The sequence below is a fragment of the Dermacentor silvarum genome, chromosome 2 (genome assembly GCF_013339745.2).
Source record: "Dermacentor silvarum isolate Dsil-2018 chromosome 2, BIME_Dsil_1.4, whole genome shotgun sequence".
NCBI lineage: Eukaryota > Metazoa > Arthropoda > Arachnida > Ixodida > Ixodidae > Dermacentor > Dermacentor silvarum.
Genome location: NC_051155.1, coordinates 197,573,705 through 197,596,233, shown reverse-complemented (window position 1 = coordinate 197,596,233; position 22,529 = coordinate 197,573,705). Strand labels below are relative to the sequence as shown.

Below are 22,529 nucleotides of genomic sequence, written 5' to 3'. Positions count from 1 at the left end.
CTTTCGGACGCTATGTACACAATTGTGTACACGAAGATATTGCATCAACAGCAAAAGCACTGATGAGAGTAATGATATTTAAAATGTGTCACATACGAGGTGTGACACAAAAGAAATGAGACTAAGTGTGTAGCTTGAAAAAAGAGTGGAGTTGGCAACAACTGTTTTGCTGACGTCATCCCACACACCTCCTCTATTCATGCGGCCAGTTTCGACTGAACCGATCACGGCAGTTGGGAGTGCTGCATCATTGAGTGAACACATGCAACTGCATTCTTCCGGAAAAATGTCTGATGTAAAAACCGAACAGCTAATCAACATCAAGTTTCTTGCGAAACTTAAGAAATCAGCCACGGAAACATTTCAAATGTTAACCGAGGCTTATGGAGATGAAACTTTGTCTCGTGCACATGTGTTTGACTGGCACAAGCGGTTTTCAGGGGGAAGGGACAGTGTGGAAGATGATGAACGTGCTGGGCATCTAAGGTCAGCGATTACAGACCGAAACATTGCCAAAGTTCGTGATGTGACCCGTGGTGACCGAAGATTAAGTGTTCTTGCAGTGGTTCATGGTTGGTTAACTTGGATAGGGAAGCTGTTAGACGCATTTTAATGGACAAATTACACATGAGGAAGATTTATGCGAAGGTTGTTCCAAAAGGTCTATCCAATGACCAAAAACAGTGCCGTAAGGACGTGTGTGTGGACATGTTAGAACGCATTGCAAATGAGCCAAATTTGTTGGAATCTGTTGTAACATGTGATGAGACACGGATTTTTACCTATGACCTGGAAAGTAAGTGCCAGTCAATGCAGTGGAAGTCTCCAGGATCCCCAAGACCCAAAAAAGCACGCATGTCAAAATCAAAATTCAAGACAATGTTAATTGTCTTCTTCGATATTCATGGAATTGTAATGATTGAGTGGGTTCCCAGTGGTCAGACTGTTAATCAACACTACTACATTGAAGTACTAGAAAAGACTTTGGGAAAAAATTGGGAAAAAAAGGCCACAGTTGTGGAGTGATGGATGGCTGTTGCACCAGGACAATGCACCCACTCACAAGGCCCTATCTCTCAAGCAGTTTCTGACCAGCAAAAACATTACTGTGATGGGGCATCCTCCTTATTCACCTGATTTGGCTCTATGCAACTTTTTTTTTATTTCCTTAAATTAAATCTTGCTTAAAGGGAACCCATTTTACCTCAGTTGAAGAGGTTCAGGCAAAAACGGAGAATCTCCTGAAGGGCCTTCCAAAAACTTCATTCCAGAACTGTTGCCAGCAATGGCAGCACCGAATGCAGAAGTGTGTGAATGCTGAAGGGGACTACTTTGAAGGTGATAATGTCACGGAGAACTGATTCTGTAAGTACAATAATTTATTGGACCAGTCTCGTTTTTTTTTGTGCCACACCTCGTATATCTTGAAACACTTATGATTGGAAATGTGCTGCAATTTTGGATAACATGTGCAAAATGTTTTAGTAAAATGAGTGAGAAGGTAGATGGATGGGTACTTTTGCTTGGTGTCAGTATTTGGTTGTATGTAGTGGGTTCACTTCTTTCATTGTTTTTAACAATGTTATGCACCAGGCATAATTTTCAAGCTGCTGGATAAGTGCTTTTCAAGCTTTCCAATACACGAAATACTAGTTATTTTCTCATATTTTATGTTCCTGTAGTGAGTTTTCGCATGGAGTCCACATTCTGTAAACTTGACAAAACTCACTAAAGAATTGAAAGTTCTTAATCTTTTCTACAGCTGTACACTTTCTATGATTCTGAAGATGCAAGAAATGTGGTGAAAGTAAGTTTTCAATGAACAAGATAAAGTGGCGTCTAAAAGGGTTAGACATTGTATAAGCAATGAACAAGATCAGATTTACTAGAAGTATATATCAACAGCATGTGAGAACGAACATGAATAAAGCATTAGCTACAGAAAAGAAAATTTTGAGAACACAAACAGAATGTTCCGGCTATCCATGCCTTATGGATATCCTCTCATCAGTTGTTTTTGGCCATTTCTTTGGTCATCAGTTGTTATGATCTGACTTTATGGAACTCACACCTTTGCAAACTCCTGTGCTGTGCACGACCTTCTGAGACACACAAATTCACCTGAGTATGGTTGGGCAGGCCCGTGGAGTCCATGCGGCTGGCCACGTTGACTGTGTTTCCCCAGATGTCGTACTGTGGCTTGCGGGCTCCAATCACTCCTGCCACTACAGGACCAATGTTGAGCCCTTCAAAATTCAAAAGCATATACAGTTAAACCTCAATACAGTCGGTAAAATCGGGCATTTGCTTTGTTACATCGAAATTTTGTCATATTGAAATTTGACCTTTTTAATTACAGTCACCAATGAATTTTCCTTAAATGGAAGGGGCTGCAAGATTTCCCGCATTATCGGGCAATCGGAAAAAGCAAATTTGAATGAGAAAAAAATTGTTTTGTTGAATTTGAGAGTTGGCGATGAAAGCTACGGTTTCAAGCAGGGTAGGAGTACTTGGAGACCTCCAGGAGAGTTCCTGCAGTGCACATAATTAATTTGGCGATGGAAATTTAGGAATGAGAGTGCAGGACTCGATAAGTTGTCCTCTGTGTATGAATGCATATTCATCATGAAAATGTTGAAAACCAACAAGTAGTTTCATGCCGAGCTGGTGGGTCACAATACACTGCCACCGGCTCGGCATGGATCATTTTGGCATCGTGTCCCTTGAAATGCAGAAAGCGGACCACTGCTCATGCTTCAACCAATGTTCCCGATGGACACTGCCATTCTTGTTTTGATGCCCTAGTGGTGTTCCGTGGTACTATATAGAGCACAATTTTTATGTTCTGCTAAAACTAGAGATTTTATTGCCTATCGCGTATGCCTGTAACCCCCAAATTTATGGCCCCAATAATACGAACTTTACGAAGGCACCTCACAACAAGTCGTCACAAAATACACTTGAAAAACACACACACACACACACACACACACACAAAGAGAAACATTAAAGGGATTGTCTACCATTATTTAAGGACCTCCTATTTTGCAGCACAATATAAAGCCTACCATTTGAAGTGTCTAAGCATGCAGTTGTATCTTTGGAAATTGAGTAAACATTTTTTATAACAAGATTTATGCTAGCTGTGTAGTCTCTTCTCAAAACTGTGTACGGACACACGCAACACTGTTTACTGGACACGATGGCAATGCCATGCTGGTCAAAAGAATGGCTAATTTGTGCTAAACACTGTTATTTTGATCCCAATAGCCTGTCCTCAGCACATAATCAATTGCATAAGTCACTAGTTTTTTTTTTCTTTTTTTCTTTCTTAGTCACATATAATCTCGCGTGCTTCCTACAGGTGCAGTTAGTGTAGGCTGTGTCTTTCAGTTGGCGCTCCTGTCGAAATGCAAGCCTTTTGTGCCACAGTCTAGCAGCCACATTGTGGTAAGGAATGCCTATCTGGCATTGTGACGACACTGACATGCCTTAAAAGCGCAACATATTTTTACATCCTGAAAAAGAGACCCTCGCACCACTCCAACAATGCTACTCGCACTGTTGTGTGTTATTACATCAAGAGGGCACACTTGAGGGCCCACTTATGCAACACTCCATGCGTCCGTATACGAAGGCAGCGCCACTTTTGAACACATGTTTACTGAAACTAGGGAAGTAATCCGGCACTAAGGAACGTTAGCAGAAGCATAAATATAATTTTAGGCACTGCATCAATGTATCTGAGCAAAATAACTCTCCCTGCATGGCTTTTAGTTCACGTGATGGTACATTGTTTGGTTTGCGCTGTTTCTCCATAAAGCGATTCCACATGTCATTTTTTCACCATTTTCAGAGCCAAATTAAAAATATAATTCTTTGTTTATGGAATTGAAAGCATGGTTGTTTTTGTCAATGGTGACACACAATCTTGTCATTCCCACCACAATCCAAAGACATGTTCTGAGTGGTAGGCAGTCCTATTAAGTGAGGTTGGCCGATTTCACTTCTCAAATACCGAGTAGGTGAGCTTACAAGAAGTAGACCTCAATATGCGAGAAAGGATGTGAAAACAAAAGACAGATCCACATTGGCTGCCTTGTGGATTCGTGCTATATTACTGAGTTTCCTTCTGTATATTTAAGTAAAATACCATTTCTTGAAGCTAGGATTTGACACCTGTGGTCAAAAAGGTCCAATAGATAATCACACTGCTGTATCTTATTTACCTGTGCGCAGAACCGATCCTAAAATTGACAGTTTTTATGGGGTTCATCACTACACAGGTGATATATCAATGCAGGCAGTTATGTCATAATAGACGATTAGCATCTAGAGGATGACTGCTTGCACATACTGCAAGGTATATAGTAATAAGTTCACTGTTACTTTCTAACAACTGGATCAGCCCAAGTGCCTGTTCAGTGACGTGGTTAAATGACAATGATGTGATATGACAATGCACCGAGATAAGAAAAAGAATATCAGACTAACCAACACGAAGCATGAAGTTGTTGTAAGAATTTTCATTGATGTCAGCAAGGCAGTCCTTCATGGTGAACACAAGCTCTGCCATGGTACTCATGTAGCTGGCAGCAGATTCATGGTCATCCTGCAGAAGGGGGGGGGGATGGTGCCCACACAAGCATGAATTACTCGTATGATGCAAGTACCTGTGCCACTGCAACTTTCACAAGAACAGGTTTTGCTGTGAACCTTCAATCAAAATGTCGATAAACTTGGACTTCGCCATACAATAGCTAAAACAAGACACTTTTGGCACTGGTCAGCATCACTTTGCATGCAACTTGAGGCACAATGCCTCATTTCACAGGCTGCAAGCTACTGTTTGTTCTTCAGTACATTTATGATGTGCACTTCGTTTATAGTCAAACTGCATATAAGAGAATAATGACATAAAAACAGTTGCAATCTTCCTCAAATGAAACAGTATTGGACATTAAGCCTTTCTCATGATTGACTGATAATGCTTACCATCCCAAAGCAGCACAGAGTTTATAAGAAATGCTGCAGTGTAGGCCCTCTGAGATTCATTTTGACCACCTGTGGTTCTTTAATGACCTCCGTGGTATGCGAGCGTTTTTTCCCGCCCCCATTGAAATGCGGCTGCTGCAACCAGGTATCAAAATCACACTCTCGTGCTGAAGTAGCAAAACACCATACACACCAAGCTGTCAGACAGGTAGGGGCTTTCTGTGGCTGCTATTTTGTAGCGATGTCTTTTTCTATGCTAATGCCATTTCACACTTACTGCGTTCCTCAATGGTCAGAGCGACACAGAGCGACACTGCGCTCCGGACAAAGCGTCGCACGTGACCACTCACAAACGTGGAAACCACGAAAAGGCATTAAGATCGAAAAAGGCATCGCTACAAAATTGTGGCCCATATAATGGCAAGTGAGGTAGCCTGAAAGCCTGAAACTACTTTCTTACGAAAATGAACTGGCATTTGTTAAACATCAGTTGCACACAAACATGCAACTGGTCTTGGACATTTATTATGGCAGTCTTGGACCTGCATGCATGTGCTCACTATATGTTAGTGCAAGGACACAGAGCATGAACTGTGGGCAGGCATAAAACAGCGGGAATGACAGACTCGTAAAGTCTTGTAGAAAAGGCTTCCCGTCCAAACCCCCCTGAAAACCCAAGTCATGGCTGTGGCAAGCAATTAACAAAACTATGATGAATTCCCATAAGAGGCCTAATTAACTCCCACATGTAACTTTGCCCACACATTGCCCTCCTCAACCTCCACATACCTTCCAATTTTCAAAGCGCTATGATTTTTTGGTTCCTCGGACACATGTGGACATTTTTAAATTTTGCACATTTGCCATTGACACTTACGGCGTTTACATCTTCTGGTGGTCCTAGTTGCAAAAAGCTTAGCTGTAAAAATTGGCAGCAATGATGGCAACAAAACAGTCAGCAGTCATCAAGGGAAGATCAGGTCACGTCCTAAAGAAGATTGGGCTTAACAGTTATTAAACACACATTAGCAGCAGTATCATAATATATGGTGACTACCATTGAAGAAGTCCAAAGAAATCGCCTTGACAAATCTCCACACTAAATTTTTCAGGACTGTTTTCTGCATTTAGTACACCATAGGACCTTCTGGCTAAATGTGGTTGATATGATAAGACAACAAACTGTCAAGTAAGCACACTCACCCCGATTCGTGCGTCAGGCATGAGCCCAATGGCAGCCATGTATGTACTGCCAGTTGTCTTGATCTTGTCAATCGCTCGGAACTGATCACCATCCAGCAGCTAAGAAAAACCAAGACCTTGTCATGACCATCAAAACAAACAAAAAAAGCCTTTCGAATACTATTACGCCAAGTTGAGCACTCTAGCAAGGCAACTTGACATAAATGTATAGAAGGTGGGGCAACTACATTCACACCTTTGCTGTTTGCACCTTGCTGTGCACATTTAAAACATCAAGCAGATGTTTTTAGATGTACGTGCACGCACACCTGCACCACGCAAGCTCACTCGCTTGCAATAAGCCAAGCCTAACACAGACTGGTACAGTGGACTTCCGTTAATTCAACCCTGACGGGACCGACGAAATTGATTTAATTATCTGGCAGGTCGAATTAACCAGATGCAGAAAAGACATCGAAACACACTACTGATTCCATTCGGCAGTATTTCCCCGATTCTAACACACCCCTGAATCAAACATGCACCTGCTTTCTATGCGTCCAAAACAGAAAACTAACATAGAGATAACATTGAAGCTCTTAAACTAGAAATCTAATGTGCACCCGAATTTTGTAGCAAGAAAACTGAGCAAGGGTCTAATATGTGTTGCACATTGGCGCCCGGTTTCCTAAAATCAGCTTTGCCGCAATGCAGCTGTGTTATGCGGTAAAGCATATTAATGCTGCAAACGTGGTTTTTGTCTCAATTTTCTTGGAAAACAAGAAACAAAAGCGGCACATTAGAATAGGATAACTCTGTAATCAGACATTGTGGGCTACCGTTATTGCTTGAAAATCTTCCTAGAGCAAGCCGAAAATAGGCGTTCTCAACCGGAGAAGACGTATTTTCAACACATACACTGTTCCGTAAGCTCTGTCAAGACGCTGCCAGTAAAGATGCTACCAATAGAGATGCTGCCAGAAAAGGGGCCGCTATTGGGTCGTCACCATAGGGGTCAGGCGGGTGCATGTTGACTGGTCACGTTCGAATTATCCGATGGAAGCCAATTTTAGGATCAAAATAATGAAAGTTTGAGCCCATAGAAATGCACGGGCGCCAGTCGGGACCTTCGGTCGAGATCGAATTAACCGAAAAATTTAATAAACGGAAGTCTACTGTATTGCTCATTTGAGATTCTCTCTTCACATTTCTTTACTGGGAAAAGGGGTGTTCGTTCAGAGATAAAATGAAAGCAAAATTTTCTTTCATGAATTTTGTATCTGTGAGGCTCATGACTTCACTGTGGTGTCACTGGTTTCGATGACATTAGTTTATTTGAGCTCTTCTTGCAAAAGCGAAAGTGCAGAAATATTGCCCACATATCAGACAGAAGACAAATCGCACAAAAGGTAGGCACACATGTGTTTTTGCAGCAAAGACACAATCAACTCTAATTAGTTTTGGTTCACAGCTCACACAGGAATTCATGCATACCGATGTGTTTTTATCATGTTAAAATCTCAACTTCATCAGTCAACATGTTGAGCAGACGGTATCTGCAAATGTATTACCGTATTTACTTTAATCTAACGCGCACTTTTTTTCCGATAAAACAGGTCCAAAAATTGCATGCACGTTAGAATCGAGTACGACCCTAAATCTGCGTTACCATATAGTCGTCGGCATTTCAAAATGGCCACCTCGCATGCGCTTAGCTACACTCTAGCCTAGCTGCCGTAGCTTTCTCCATGTGCTGCAGTGCACGTGCTTAGGCATTAGTCTTCCCGTTTTCTGTGTCTGCTCTATCACAGTAAAGTGCCGAGTTCATCATGATGCCACATTTAGAAGGAAAGTGCGGAGATGGACGGAAATCAGGCCTCATCACGGGCGTTCGGAGAATTGGAAACTTGCGTGCGGGACTGGCGCAAAAAGGAGAGGATTTTTGCCAGCAAAGCAATGCGGAAGGGTTTCAGTGCACCGAAGCAGGACGTATTTTGCGACGATCCACTTCGGCGATACGATCGTCTTGGCCCTATCTTGAAAGCGATCTGCGGCGTGGAGAGTCTGCCGCACTCTGTTTTCGCCGAGTCGCGTTGAAGCGAGAGGCATGCTAGCACGAAGGTCAATTCGCTTGCCGCGCTTCGTCACTCCAGTGTTTAGACAGCGAGTTTCCGCGGTCAACGAGCGAGAAGTGTTCATGTTTGCTTGTGCGCACGTCACACTGTGCTTGTTTATTTAGTAAGCGAATGTTTGCAAGTTTATACGGCCGATAAAACTGCTATCGCAGTCGATGCTTTGCCTTTTGGGCGAAACTGTGACTTATTTTATTCATCGCAACTTTAGTGCACCGGGAGTAAATTTTTTTTTTTCCAAATGAGAGAAAGTTGTATTTCTGTATGAGAGCCTAAGGTGCGCGGTACTGTAAATGATTTTTTTTTGTCACGGAAAATGGGCGCGCATTACAATTGAGGGCGCGTTAGAATCAAGTAAATACGGTATGCCTGGCAAACATAGTGACACCGCTGATAGTTTATTTAGTGTTTTGGGTCGCAGGTTTCAACTGAAGCCAATGGTCTACATACTATCAGTTGTGTATGAGAAAAGTGAATTGGAAAATATAAACAAGAACAAACTTCCTGCACTGTGCACATGATAATTTCAGAATGCAATGTAGCAGTACCACTAGCCCAAGAACTCCAGGCTTATTTGAATCTCCATCAAGTGCAATAATGTCACAAACATTAGTGAAAGTGAAAATAGAGATATGGTGTGTCTTGCTGTTCACATATTTGCATCTCGATTTACGGTGACGTAAGGCAAGAAACGTGGCACATTACCTGGTCAAACTCCGCGATGATCTCATTCAGAAGCCTCAAGCACTCAACACCTTGATTGTTGCCATCCAGTTCCATGTAGAACTCGTGGAAGTTCGGGATGGAGGCAAACATGACACCCACACGGCTGTATGACTGATGGTACAACTCCTGTAAAAAAGAAAAATTGCGTAGCAAGAATATCATGTCATCTAAGCTTACAGGGAATAAAAAAAGAAAGCAAACAGACAATACAGCTGGAGCATGACTACTTTTTTCATGATGCAATGTGCACAACATGTGGTAGTACAGTGGAGGGAACAGGCAAGTGTGTGGATTTATCTCTGCACCATGCCTCACGACACACTGGTGGCAGCAGTGGTGGGTTTGAGGAGTGCAGCAGAGACAGGACTCTACTGGCATCGTCTGCAACACCATGGAGCGTTGTCTGACATGCTGAGTAAACAAGTTGACTCGCATGCTCCAAAGAGTTCCCATCTCATCTGTTCCCTGCTGCTCGTATCTCAACTTCAGTGCCCAAAGTTAGCAATTTTATACCAAGAATGGAAAATACATGCAGCCTTGCGGCACATGTTCAAACTTATCAAATCACACAGTGGCAGACGACATAGCGTAGGCAGAACCTGCTGCAGTCTTTGTGAACATTTAGTGCGTCTACAGTACTGCCATGAGCACCCACATTTAGCACGACATGATGCTTGAGTCATGTGCATCCCTGTTCAAGCTATGTTTAGCCCCCATTGTAGATTACAGAGCATTGCATGCTCTCCTGACATCACTGTATGTGCTCCTAAAAGTTGGGGCATACAAATGGCAAACAAGAAAATTAAGACAAATGCTTATGTAGAAAAATTTACTGTGTACAGACCTAATCCATTATATAGACTACATCTGATTCCCATCTACATCTGAAACAATTAGCGAACTGATGGCAAAATCCTAAACATTATAAGCAGCAAAGACATTGTTATGCTTTTGTTTAACATTCATCTTCCCAGCAGATATTCGCATTTGCAGTTACAGCGGAAGAACTTTGAATTGCCCAACAAACATACCACGTAATGTATTGACAGAAGGGGTTGTACAACAAAGCTCCATACACGGTGCCTTTTCACATTTGATGACAGTGGCCAAACAACATACTTTTGACCCTTAGAAATGCATGAAAAGTATTTGCAAAAAGAGTTGCTTTATTTTTTTGCAAGCTTAAAGAACTTTATTACAACAGAAAAAATAATGATCCCCTAATTCCCTTAACTACTCATTCTAAGCTGCTGTATCTCACTTAATTTTTTTTATCACAGCATCTATTGCCAAGCACAAGCTTACTAGTAGCCTGTCAATTGCATGCAACCACCTAATAACCAAATAATCATACCATGTTATTCCTTAGCTGATTGTCCAGAAAATGTGTGGCCACGTGCGCAGGAAGTAGATTGAATAATATTCTTCGATTGCTGCTCTCTAGGTCGTGCATTTCCTGTTTTTCTTCATTGGCCTAGAAAGAGAGAGAGAAATTTTTCACATAAACGCAGAGCTAGCATGCCTGCTACTCTGCAATGAGGAAAGGGACAAGGAAAGACCAGAGTGATGACGATGAAGAGAAGGTGTGCATATATATACAACCACACAATGCTGTAGCATTATTAAAGCAGTGTGTCTAGTCTGGCCGCTGATAAAGAGTCTAAAATTGTCTTTATTGGGTGAATTCGGTGAAGGCAAAGACCCCAGAACAAAACCTTCTGACGTAGTGGCCTAGAAAGGTATGCAAAGAAGCATAGGATATAGTGTAGTTTGTTTCGTATGCTATACAAAACATAGGGAGCGAAAGAATGAGCCACTGTTAGGTACCTTGACGAGGCTCTCATCCCCTTTGACATAAACAGCAAACAGTTTAAAATAATCAAAGCACTAAAATTAACCACATTTGATGCAGCCTAGTCTAATGTCCCTTGTGTTTGAAGATGGTATTGGTATTCTATAACATCATCAGCCAAAAACACTCAATGGCTGGCACAATAGAATTTTTACCTGACGTTGGTTCATTGTAAAAGTCTGAGACACTGACCAGCTGTCCTGGTGACAATAAAAACTCACTGCTGTCTTCCATAGTGATATGATTCCTTAGTTATAAGCTACAACTAAAGTTTAGTTATGACGTTCACAAATACATATTTTACGTGTTCACCGTATGTGCTTCCTGGTTACATATTTTTTCTGCGGTCCAATAAAAATACCTATTAGATGAGCGTTACTATGTAGCATAGCTGCAGCAAGATTTAAATAATGATAATGAGCAAAAGAAATCAGATTTGGAATACAAATGAAATAGTTCCAGCTCACAAGACTAATTCCTTTTTCTCTGTTAAATGACCCTGTATGTATAAAGTAGCACATCCATGTGACCTTCAATAATTAGCATCCCAAATATGTACACAGCCTGACACAATGGAACGGTAGATGTAACATTATAACAGACAACGAAAATGAGCGACATGAGACTCTGTGATAGTAAACGTCCTTTGTTACCTGCAGGCTCCAAAGAAAATCGAGGCGAGCTGTCCACTCTACTTGGCGACCATGGATGAGCACAGCCATCAGCATGTGGACAATGCCCACTACAGCTAGTACATGCAGCGGTACCAATGTGCTGCACACAATGAGACAGAGATACAGGTGATGACTGGAAAATGCAAGCAATTAAGCAATCGCTATGCCACATTACATGATTCGGTTAACATCATCATCGTTCTAAATCTCATCACTCCATGTAAACCTAGGCTGGCCTCCACAACCTAGAACCTTTGCTTGGTTACCATTCTGTTACTCTACAATACCATTGGTTACCTGGTCTGCACATTAAATAAAACGATGAACTCCACTTTGCCTTCGGATAAAACCTGACTTTCCCAATGTACTTAACCCTGAACCGTCAAAAACATATGGTAAAGCCCAATTCCTTCCCAAAAATATCCTAATTTCTTTACAGTGGTTGCGCATGGCATCATATCACTTAATGCATGACACGTTACTGCACTTCGGTGCTTAGGTGTCCTATGTATTAATTGTGATCAAAGTGACCAAAAAACGAGTAAGGAGGCTGAAGCCAATGTTTCGACGAGGGGATTTGTGCCTGCCTTGAAAAAGACAGGTCCCCTTGTTGAAACATTGTTAACACGTTGTTTCCAACCTCAGGCTTACCTTGCTTGGCCACTGTTGCTCACTTAAAATCTACATATTCCTGCAAACCTTTGTATTCAATGTGCTATGTGCTATTCATTATGTTCTCGGTATTTACACTGCCTTGTATTCTGTATTCATTAAGTTTCACCCAATCTTCATTCATCCACAGTATGCCATGCTAAAAACATTAGGTTGCCAGTGAACACAAAGAAAAATAAATAAAGCACAATATTAACAGCTCAAAGCATGGCCGGATACCTCATACTACGCTGCTAAGTCGAGCATTCAGCATGCACACACATCAAAGAGAAGCGAAGAAGAGTGAAGGGGTCGAGTCTCACTGGGCATTTTGGTCGTAGCAGAAGAACACCTGTGCATGTGAGATCTCGACGAGGGCAAGAAAGGCAATGCCCATGGGGCAGAGCAGCAACACCTTGACCAAGAGTGGTAGGCGCAGGAAGGCTGAGGCAGGTAGCAGCGTCAGCAGGCAGCACACTACCAGGTACTGGGGCAGTGGGCACAGCCGATGCGGCCACTCTGCACCGTGAGGCCTGGCAGGCACTGCCGTCGTCTCATTTGCTTCCTTGTGGCAGTCAGCCATACACGACACCTGCGACACAAGAGGATGGCAGTGTGGGGGCCTTGAGACATGAGGCTCAAATGAAATGAAATTTATTCTAGGTATGTCAGCAGGTGCCAGAAGCACCAGTGAATGCTAGTGAGAATGCATGCCGCTCGAGCTCTCTTTTGTTTGCATTTCAGTCATCGATAACACTGACACACCTTTTACATAGACAAGAGGCACAGCTTGCTATCTAAAGTTATCAGGCCATTGTGAACAATCTATTAAGCCGCCAGGCCAGACCAATAAGACATCAGACAAAACCATTAAGCCAGCTTTCCTGCATGGCGATAGGCCAACCTAATGGTGGCACTGCCAAATCTGTAAGTCAGCAAGCAAATGCAGAGGTAATGGAGGAAGATGTTGGTGCAGCTTCTGTAATGACATCACGTGCACTACTGAAACTGCTAGCACGCACGGTCAGCAGTTCACCATCAGGTGAACAACTTGTGCCACCATTATTTGGGGGGGCTTAGCAATGTGTGGGGATGAGCTTCTAGGCTAGGAAAATGATTAGGTGCACACAATATACACCAGAAGTCTTGGCACCTGACTTATAAAGCACTGATTGACTTGCTCTTCACATTCACAAGAGGGGGAGGGGGGGGGGGGAGAGAAAAAAGACTTTCTTCCAGGTCAGACCTATAGTTCACAAGAGGCACGTGCTTCTTTCTTGAGCTATGTTTCCACAAAACAAAGAGAATGTGTTTTAATGGTACATAAAATCATGTTGAATATTTTAAGGGTAGGTAGGACCTATAGGTAGTAGACAGAATGCAGGCCAGCTCATTCACTTAAAGGGACACTAACAAGACATATGAACTTAAGCTGTACTAATAAATTTCTTTTTCTTTAACTGTGATAGCAAAATGACCACCCTTACTATGAAAGCAGTACTGGTAAGCAAGAAGAGACTCAAAAACGAAAGAATCGTGGTGCCACCACCATGACATTCGTGCATCAGCTTGCCATGACGTTATAAATTTTACCAATGTTTACTCAAGTCTAGATAATTGTTCATAGGTAAAATTCTTCTAAAGTAATAAAAGACCTAACCTAGCAAATTTCAAGGACTTTTCCTCCCCCAAAATAGCCAAATGAGAAAATAACTTGAAATCCGTGATGGCACTGTGATGTAGCAGCACTGAGGTTTCATCGCAAAATTGAAGAAAGGGAAGTTTCGCGTTCATTTTCTCTGCTAGTAATGAACCCTTTTCTAACAAACAAATAAATATAGATTACTGAAACAATACCTTACTAGTATAAATCGATTCAGTATTGCTCTTTGGTGACGTTATCACCCAGAATAGTTTGCTGTTATATGCTGCCTACATTGCAGTTATGGAGAATTAACATATCATTCGGCATTACTCATTCGTCATTACTCATTACGCATACTAAATAGTTCACAAAAACATTGTAACACACTTCCAGGTCTATTTTAGTAACTCAAAATTCGCATTAATGATGCTAACATGATGCAGATTCTGGCCAATGAAAATTGATGATAATTCAAAAGATTATTGCAAAAAAAGAGCGTTATGTTCTCAAACCATTGTTTCAGAGAACACAGGAGCACTGGACGTGAGAAAAATAGCACAATAATATGTATTCTAAAGAAAAGCTATTTACTGTTGGCATTGATAGGGAAGGATGAAATTGCTTGAGAAATCAGTAATTAAAAAAATACACTTTTCATAGTAAACAACACCAAGGTACCAATAAATGAGTTAATATTATCTAGGACATAGCATAAAAATGCATAAAAAGGGTGAAATACCATGTTGACTTGGGCTACAGAATAGATGAGCAGCAATGAGAGGATTGTGATGAACATTCGCAGAACGAAATTACGGCTGATGTCCCAATGGATGCACTGCAGAAGAGAGAAGGACAAAAAAAGTATGCACATGTCTGGTTGATATCACACTTATTGGTCTCTGTTCCGAAGAAGGATTTTTTGAAGGTGCATTAAAAAGAGTTCGTAGAGTCTCGTCACTATGATGCACAACAGCAGCTCGTGGTAACAGAGGCATCAAAAGGCATGTTTGGCACAATAGGAAAGGACAGATACATCTGCTGAAGACATATGTGACATATGTGATCAAGAGTTTTATGGAAGGAAAGGGTATATACTATTTAATATTACCCAGTCAGTACTTTGCACATAAGAGCGTCACCGTGCATACAAGCACTACAGTTAACATTCAAAGCATCTTGAGGCTGTAAGAAGATAAAATGAAATGCTGAGGTCTCTGCAAATAGCATTCTTTTTTTCTTATTGAAAGTGTGATGTCTACAGAAATAGTCATAGTAAATGTACAGAAAATGTACAGTAAAGTGCACAGTAAAGTGCACAGTAAAACGCACACTGATGATTTGGAGGGGTTATGTTGCACAGTGGAGGGTTTAACAAAGTGCTCATGCACAGTGTGCCAACGCCACAAGCTTCCTGCTCCTCATCCTTCTGGTCCTTTGCAGCCCATTACTTGCCCGTCCCGACCATTCAGCCGCGTTGGCATTGATCTCTATGGCCCTCTTCCCTGCACATCAGCTGGCAATCGCTGGATTATTGTCGCTGCTGACCACCTCACCTGCTATGCAGAAACTGCGGCACTGCAAACAGCCCGCGACATTGCGTACTTCCTCCTGCATCACTTCATACTGCGTCATGGGGCACCGCGGGAACTTCTGAGTGCCAGAGGGCGTGCGTTTCTTTCTGAATTGTTCTTAACACCTTTCTGACCGCGTGCCATACCGTCCATCACACCACTACAGCTTATCATCCACAAACGAACAGCATAACAGAACAATTCGGTGATTCTTTGGGCAACATACTGTCCATGTACATTGCATCGGATCATACCAACTGGGACCTTGTTTTGCCATATGCTACATACGCTTGCTACAAACACTGCTTCACAAGCCACAACGGGATTTTCGCCATTCTTCCTGGTGTATGGCTGTGAACCTACCTGTACGCTCGACACCATTCTCCCCTACTGGCCTGACCCCTCAGAGAGCACACCTCTGTCTGAAGCCTCCAGGTACGCCGAGGAATGCCGTCAGCTGGCCTGTTCGTTCATGGCGGATGACCAAATTCTCCAAAAATTCCGTCGCGATAATGACCGACCTTCCTGCGCCTACCAGCCGGACTCACTAGTCTGGCTGTGGATACCTTCAAGCACCCCTGGTTTCTCCTCTAAACTCCTTGCCAAATACCATGGCCCCTACCGCATCACACAACAGACTACGCCTGCCAACTACGTCGTTGAGCCGCTAACGCCGTCTACCGACTTGAGGCACCGTGGACGCGAGACAGTGCACGTCCAGAGGCTTAAACCTTATTGCAACCCACTTGTCCTCTCCTCCCCTTGAGTCGCCAGGATGGCTCCTCCTTCTCCAGGGGGCAGTTGTAGCAAAGAAGACTGGTGCGCCCTATGGACGCACTATCATCATCAGCCCGCTGACGAAGAGGGGCTTGCGCTCTCGGTGTCTGACGCTCGACTGAGACGGTCGCTTTTCCGAATCGTCAATAAACCGTATTACAAAAGTAAGTGCACACTTCAACAATCCAATTGCTAAAGTTATTTTCATTAAAGGATGTTAGCAATGCAATCCTTTTAATGGGTTTATGCTTTATTTAACTACTTAAACAACAGTTACAATTTAAAGCAGCCTTTGCATATAGTAACTGTACAGCTAAAGCAATCTAGCCTTGATTTGTTCTCAAAATTTTTGAAAATCCTAGAATTGCTGTCGACCACAGACATCTATGGCATTATTCCACCACGAACCAAATCACAGGTAAGGGAAGCCTGCTCTGCTCAAAGAAGATTTAGGAACAATTGCTGGATACCCAAAAACATTAGATAAGTAATTAAAAAATATTGAAATGCATATAATGTTAACATAACAGATTTACATTTTACACATTGTGATACCTACTGTGCAAACATTGTGATTCTAGTAACATGTGTATATAAATGATGTTGCCTCACCCGTAAAAACCACCTCCTTAAATGCTACCATCTTTGCTTCAACATTAATTTTTTCCAGATAAGTGTGAGGACTTTTTGCATACATGCTACTCTAACATTACATGGCCTCACTTTTACAACAGCGACCAAAAATATGTGACTGTACATGTAACATTTGCGTACTGAAATCCTTTAAAATATATTATTATACTACATAGAACATACTGCCTGAAACAAATGAAGTCTATTCAGATATTATAGTACATTGTTATCTTCAATTCACATCAATTCATATCAAAAAAGCCCAACATTTCATTGTGTTTGCATGTGCTAAATATTTGCACAACTCTACAATGCACCGTTTGTTTTCCTACAGTAATGACATGACAATAAACAACAGCACTCTAGACTGGTGTTTCAGATTAGAGCACAAGAGAAGAGCTCATTCTGAAGGAAGAAGAAGAAAAAAAATGTTTAAAAGAAAGGAAAGCAGTTAAGCCTACCCTGAGTTGTGCAGCCAGGACTAAGATGAGAAACAGGGAGACACATACAAATGCAGTCACCGACAGCACCACGAGAATCAGAGTCCTGAGAGACATGGACAGGCACAAGAAAACCACAGTCAGTTCCAAACTAGAGTTGTGAGCTTGACTCTTGAATGCACAACATAAACTGTGTGTCCTTATTTAGTTGACAAAATATATACTGTGAAACGAAACAATATTTTAAATTGAATAACACATGCCTAGTGTATAAATAGCCAAACTGCACAAGCTGTCAAAAAAGACAATATTTATTTACCTGTTTAAATTATTTGTTAAAATATATCAGCCTGGCACTGATCACAGTTAATGTCATGGAGTATATATATATATATATATATATATATATACACTGCATACTTCATCTATGCCTTATCTTTGTCTATACGTTCACCAAAGAAGGCCATAATTTAGCAAACTTTATTAGTATTAGTGATCTAAGGATGCCTCGTTTTACTAATTCAAAGTCTTTGCTTGTACAAGGAAGAATGTTTGTGCCTGACCTTGGCTTGTATTCTCAACAGACATGCGTTTAAAAAGACAACCCTGTCAAAAAAGGCAATTGACTGCAATTGGGAAATTTCCAATTGATACCAATGGGAAAATTTCCAATCGTAAATTAGTACATAATTGGACCAATTAGACCAGCTGGAACGTGATCAATTGGTTTTTGTTGGAGTGACCAATTGTACCCAATGAGTACCAATTGGTTTAAAACGAATTGGTTGGAATGACCAATTGCCACCAACGGGCAATACCAATACACATATGTATACCCCACAAAGCAAACCTAAATAGGATTCCAGCTGTCAGAAACAGGTTTGCTATAGCCTTAGTACTGCATGCATATATAGCTATAACTCATTCCAGTTACCTTGAATGGGTTCATACACAAGAAATATGATTTTACAGTTGGTTACGTTCTAGTTTATTCCTATTGGTAGTCCAATTTGACTTAGTAGTGGGGAGTGTAAGGTAGGCCTAGCTGGTTCAAACTGGCAAGCCCAATTGGACTCAATTGTTGCATCGCTGACTCAATCGTAACCAATTGGAGGTAATGATTTCCCACTTGGTTGGAACCAAGCCCAATTGGACTCAATTGGTCTCACTTTGACTCAATCGTAACCAGTTGGAACTAAGGATTTTCCAATCGGTTCCAATTGGGTCGAGTTCATTACAATTGGCCCATGAGCTGAAATTTTGATCAATATGCCCTAGATTTTTAAGACGTGTCCAATGACAGAAGATTCACAGAAACCTTGCGTCAAATTTGCAGACGCACTGTGAAACAGGCTACGGCGTAGGCAGACTACGCCGCTACATAGCCGCCCCAGCACAGAAACACAAAGGCCTGCATTCCAACAGTGGGAGCTTCCTCCAAACATTGATTCACCTTTGGTAACCAGGCGTCTGGCGGGGAATCGCTTGTACCGTTTCACTGGTCAAAAATCATGTGACACCCAATATAGCAATAGCATAACCAATGTCTGCATCTTACTGAGCTGCGAAAAGAGTCACTAAGGGCAAGCAGGCAGAAGTTTCAGTAAGCATACACACGAGTGTTAAAAGATGTAAAAGATCAGTCAGGAGGACACCTCATCTTTCATTGCAAGAAGTCCAACTACAACCTACTCTTTGACTACGCCATGCTTTCAGTACAGGCAAGCAATGGGCTTGAATGTGAGCTTACATAGCCCTATACTTTATCAAATCAGGAGCAAACATTTTTCATAGCACGTCATCACTGTAACTGATGGGGAAAAAATCAAGTTATTATGTGTCTTCTTGCAGCTTTTTAAATTTGTGATGTCACGCAGAGTGAGGTGATGCACCTATATGTGATGTTAGAAGCAAGAGACGTACCGTGGCTGAAATGCCAGTTTTATTCTAAAGCACGCACGCTTCATCATCTGATTCTTTAGCCATCATGCACTTCATTTCATGTTTCAATTGTCATATATATTTGGTATGTGATGAATCAACCAGCATGCTCCAAGATTCTTCTGTTGTATTATAAAGTTCAACTAATTATGTGCATTTTTCTTTAAAATCACCAAGTGATTTTAGAAGAAACAATAACTGAAAGAGGCATAAGCAAAAAAAGGCAGTGACTTTGTAAATGCAGTTTAAATGGCTATAATGGTTCTGAGTGCTTATTATAGATTCAAACAACTGAGCCGTGAAATTTAACAAGCATTGGACCTCCCACTGTCCTTTACATGTTTGCTTTACCCTATCAGTTTAGATTCATGCTGATTGCATCGCAGGCCTACGCCCGAGAAAAAGAAAGTGGAAGAATTATTTTAAACAAGTATCCATGTATGTATACGTATGTTAACTGGAGAAGGAAGTAAGATAAAGCTTCGAAATCAAAAACTTAATTTCAGTTGTAGCACTAATCACAAGTCTCAAACCACCATTACTTCTTGTCTTTTTCATTGGAATTAATTCTTTCTCACTTGTCTCTACCTGCAACATGCTGAAATAGGTGCCATCACATGTCATTGAAATACAATACATATTTCCGGAAACATAGTGCTGTGATGCAACCTGGTACATCCTTTCATACAGACGCTATTCAGGTAAACACACCCAACAGAGGGCACTTTATATGCTCAGTAAGCTTTAGCTGACTTCATTAGCCATTCTGTAGCCAATATTTCATTAGCCAATATGTTGAATAACTGCGAAGCATGTCCTTAAATGGTTTATTAGGAGCCACCACAATGTGACTAGCAATAGTATAGCCCAGGGAAGGCAAGAGCGGCATCGAGGCGATAACTTACCACCAGAACAATTTCCAACAGATGACCTCTGCGTCAGTGATAATGAAGTAAAAGAAGTCATAGTAACCTTTACTGGACCATTTCTAGTTTCAGCTGATAAACATGTGATGACTTTTTAGAAGTGATAATACAAACTGATAAAAAAAAGATGTTATGCCTTATGGTTGCTCTTGTTGGCCTGAAGTGAAGGGAACAAATAATTGCGCAAACTAAGAAGATCACACAGAGAGAAGAGCACAAGGGTAAGCACTTATTGGAAGGTTTCTATATAAAGTATACTTCTGTTAATTTGAATTTAATTCGATTTAATTCGATTTTTCAGTTGATTTGATCCCGGCTGAAGGTTCTGTCTGGTGCCCATGCATTTCTATGGGCCCAAACATTAGTTATTACGATCCTAAAATTGGCCTTCACTGGATAATTTCAACTTGACCAGTCAGCATGCATGTGCCTGACCCCTATGATGACCCCAATAGTGATCCCTTCACTGGCAGTATTCGTCTCAGCAGAGCTAAAAGGACAGCGAATGCACTGAACACAAACAAAAAAAATCGGCCGTTGAAAAGAGCTATTTTCAGACTGCCCTAGGAAGATTTTAAAGCAATAACCATAGCTCACAAGCGCACAATGTCTGATTACGGCACTTACCCGATTCTAGCACGTGCCTTATAATTATTTATTTTTTCAAAGAAATTGGGCTGAAAATTGCCTACACAGTGTAATCGGACACGATACCAGAATCGCCTTTGCAGCGTTTGCATGTTTTACCACAAAACACGGATGTATTGCGGCGAAGCTAAGAAACCGGCCGCCGTTGTGCAGCACATATATTAGACCCTTGCTCATTTTTCTTGCAAGAAAATCAGCTGCACGCTAGATTTCCACTTTGTTAGGAGCTTTAATGTCTCTTCTATGTTAGTTTATTTTTCTTTTTTTTAGGACACACAGAAAGTGGTTGCGCATTGATTCGGGGGCAAGTTAGAATCGAGAAAATACTGCAAACTAAATCAGCGGTGTGCTTTGGCATTTTCCCACATCTTGTTTAATTCAACACATTGGATAATTCGATGACTTTTGTCATTCCTGTCCGGGTCGAATTAACAGAAGTCAACTGTACTAAAAAGAGGGAATGGCATTATACACCTGTCTCGCTTTTCACTTGCGAATCCTGGTTTTTATCGTTGTGATTCCTTACCGTGATGCATCTGCAACCTGAGCGCATGTGCTTACGTGTGTATATATATCCTTGGATTCAGGCAATGCATAAACTTGTGAGTAGCACTCAACCTTGAGTTGTTATTTCTATGCAACCATCTTAGTCATCACTATTATGTCTTCCCTGCAAGTTAACCAATTAACTAGCCCAGCAAAGACTTCACTTAATCCAAAACAGCTTTGCAAATGTTCCCACCTTGGTAGCACAGTGGCCTCTACTCCACTCAGCAAGAGAAGTACTCCTAGGATGCAAGCGAGGCTGTTGCCAAAGCCGTGATCCTTCTCACGGTGGTACTACATGATAAAAAAAAGAGGGAAAAGAAACATTCTACCATGTTAAGCAGGATAGCAGGAGTCAGAACTACTGCACTTGCATCACAAGAGCAAGACGACTACTGCAAACACTACAAGGTGTAGTGTTTGTTACACTTAACTGCCTGAAACAGAAATAGCACTGCAATTAGTTGATGGTAGTATAGCGCAACATGGGTCACGTGACATTTCAAATATTGTGCAAGGAGTGTAAAGGAAGCTCAAGCTACCATTAAAGGCACTGACAACTGGCCACAATGTGTAATGAGATCGCAATGGGCAGCAAACGTGAAAAAGTTTCCAGAATCATGCACGATTTTCTTAGTTGCACAGACTTTATATGTTAATCAGGAAATTGTGCTAAGAGACAAAAGACGTCATAAGTCACCATGTTAGGCAGCAGATGAACTAAAATTTAACAACAATTCAGGCAGTGAAGTTGTCTGACCTGATGAGGGCGCACATTAATCTGTCTCGCATCACTTACCAGAGTGGTAAGCCTGATTTCACTCAGCTTACTATATCTTGTCTGTTACGCCATCTGTTGGCATGTATCGATATCTTTAACGTTAAAGGTACATATTTAGCTACAAGTTTTCATAAAAGGTGTAGTTTGCTGCTTTGTCAAGGTTATGAATTAAAAGCATGTTATTTCGCATTCAACTTGCTTTAGCACTAATCTACCATTAGAAGGAAAAGGAGGGATGAATATGCTGAAATATTTGTAATGTTTCCGCATCTGAAGTCGCCAACCATGTTTTTAGGCGGCAAGGTTTCAGATGTCCATCGTCAAGTCAGTGATACCAGACTTCCTTCCTTGACCCAGAAGTACTACTACTAGCGCCTCCAGTTAGATAGTCTAAATACCAATGCTAATA

The 22,529-nt window shown here is 41.5% G+C and overlaps 1 protein-coding gene and 1 long non-coding RNA gene across 3 annotated transcripts in view; one reads left to right on the top strand and one right to left on the bottom strand.

Annotated features, from left to right (window-relative positions):
- The window catches only part of LOC119442413 (Ca(2+)/calmodulin-responsive adenylate cyclase), a 216,787-nt gene that overhangs the window by 15,282 nt on the left and 178,976 nt on the right, over positions 1-22,529 (bottom strand). For both annotated transcript variants that reach the window (XM_037707283.2, XM_037707285.2), the window contains exons 12-21: positions 21,536-21,633; positions 17,300-17,384; positions 14,597-14,692; positions 12,536-12,804; positions 11,541-11,661; positions 10,390-10,509; positions 9,015-9,161; positions 6,199-6,297; positions 4,495-4,612; positions 2,122-2,246 (exon numbers count right to left, since the gene is read on the bottom strand). In XM_037707283.2, the coding sequence (XP_037563211.1) occupies positions 2,122-2,246; positions 4,495-4,612; positions 6,199-6,297; positions 9,015-9,161; positions 10,390-10,509; positions 11,541-11,661; positions 12,536-12,804; positions 14,597-14,692; positions 17,300-17,384; positions 21,536-21,633 (1,278 nt within the window). The remainder of the gene's footprint in view (positions 1-2,121; positions 2,247-4,494; positions 4,613-6,198; positions 6,298-9,014; positions 9,162-10,389; positions 10,510-11,540; positions 11,662-12,535; positions 12,805-14,596; positions 14,693-17,299; positions 17,385-21,535; positions 21,634-22,529) is intronic.
- Positions 579-22,529, top strand: part of LOC125943265 (uncharacterized) — a 30,859-nt gene continuing 8,908 nt past the window's right edge. The window contains exons 1-2 of the long non-coding RNA XR_007465706.1: positions 579-1,365; positions 11,547-11,687. This is a non-coding gene — a long non-coding RNA (uncharacterized LOC125943265). The remainder of the gene's footprint in view (positions 1,366-11,546; positions 11,688-22,529) is intronic.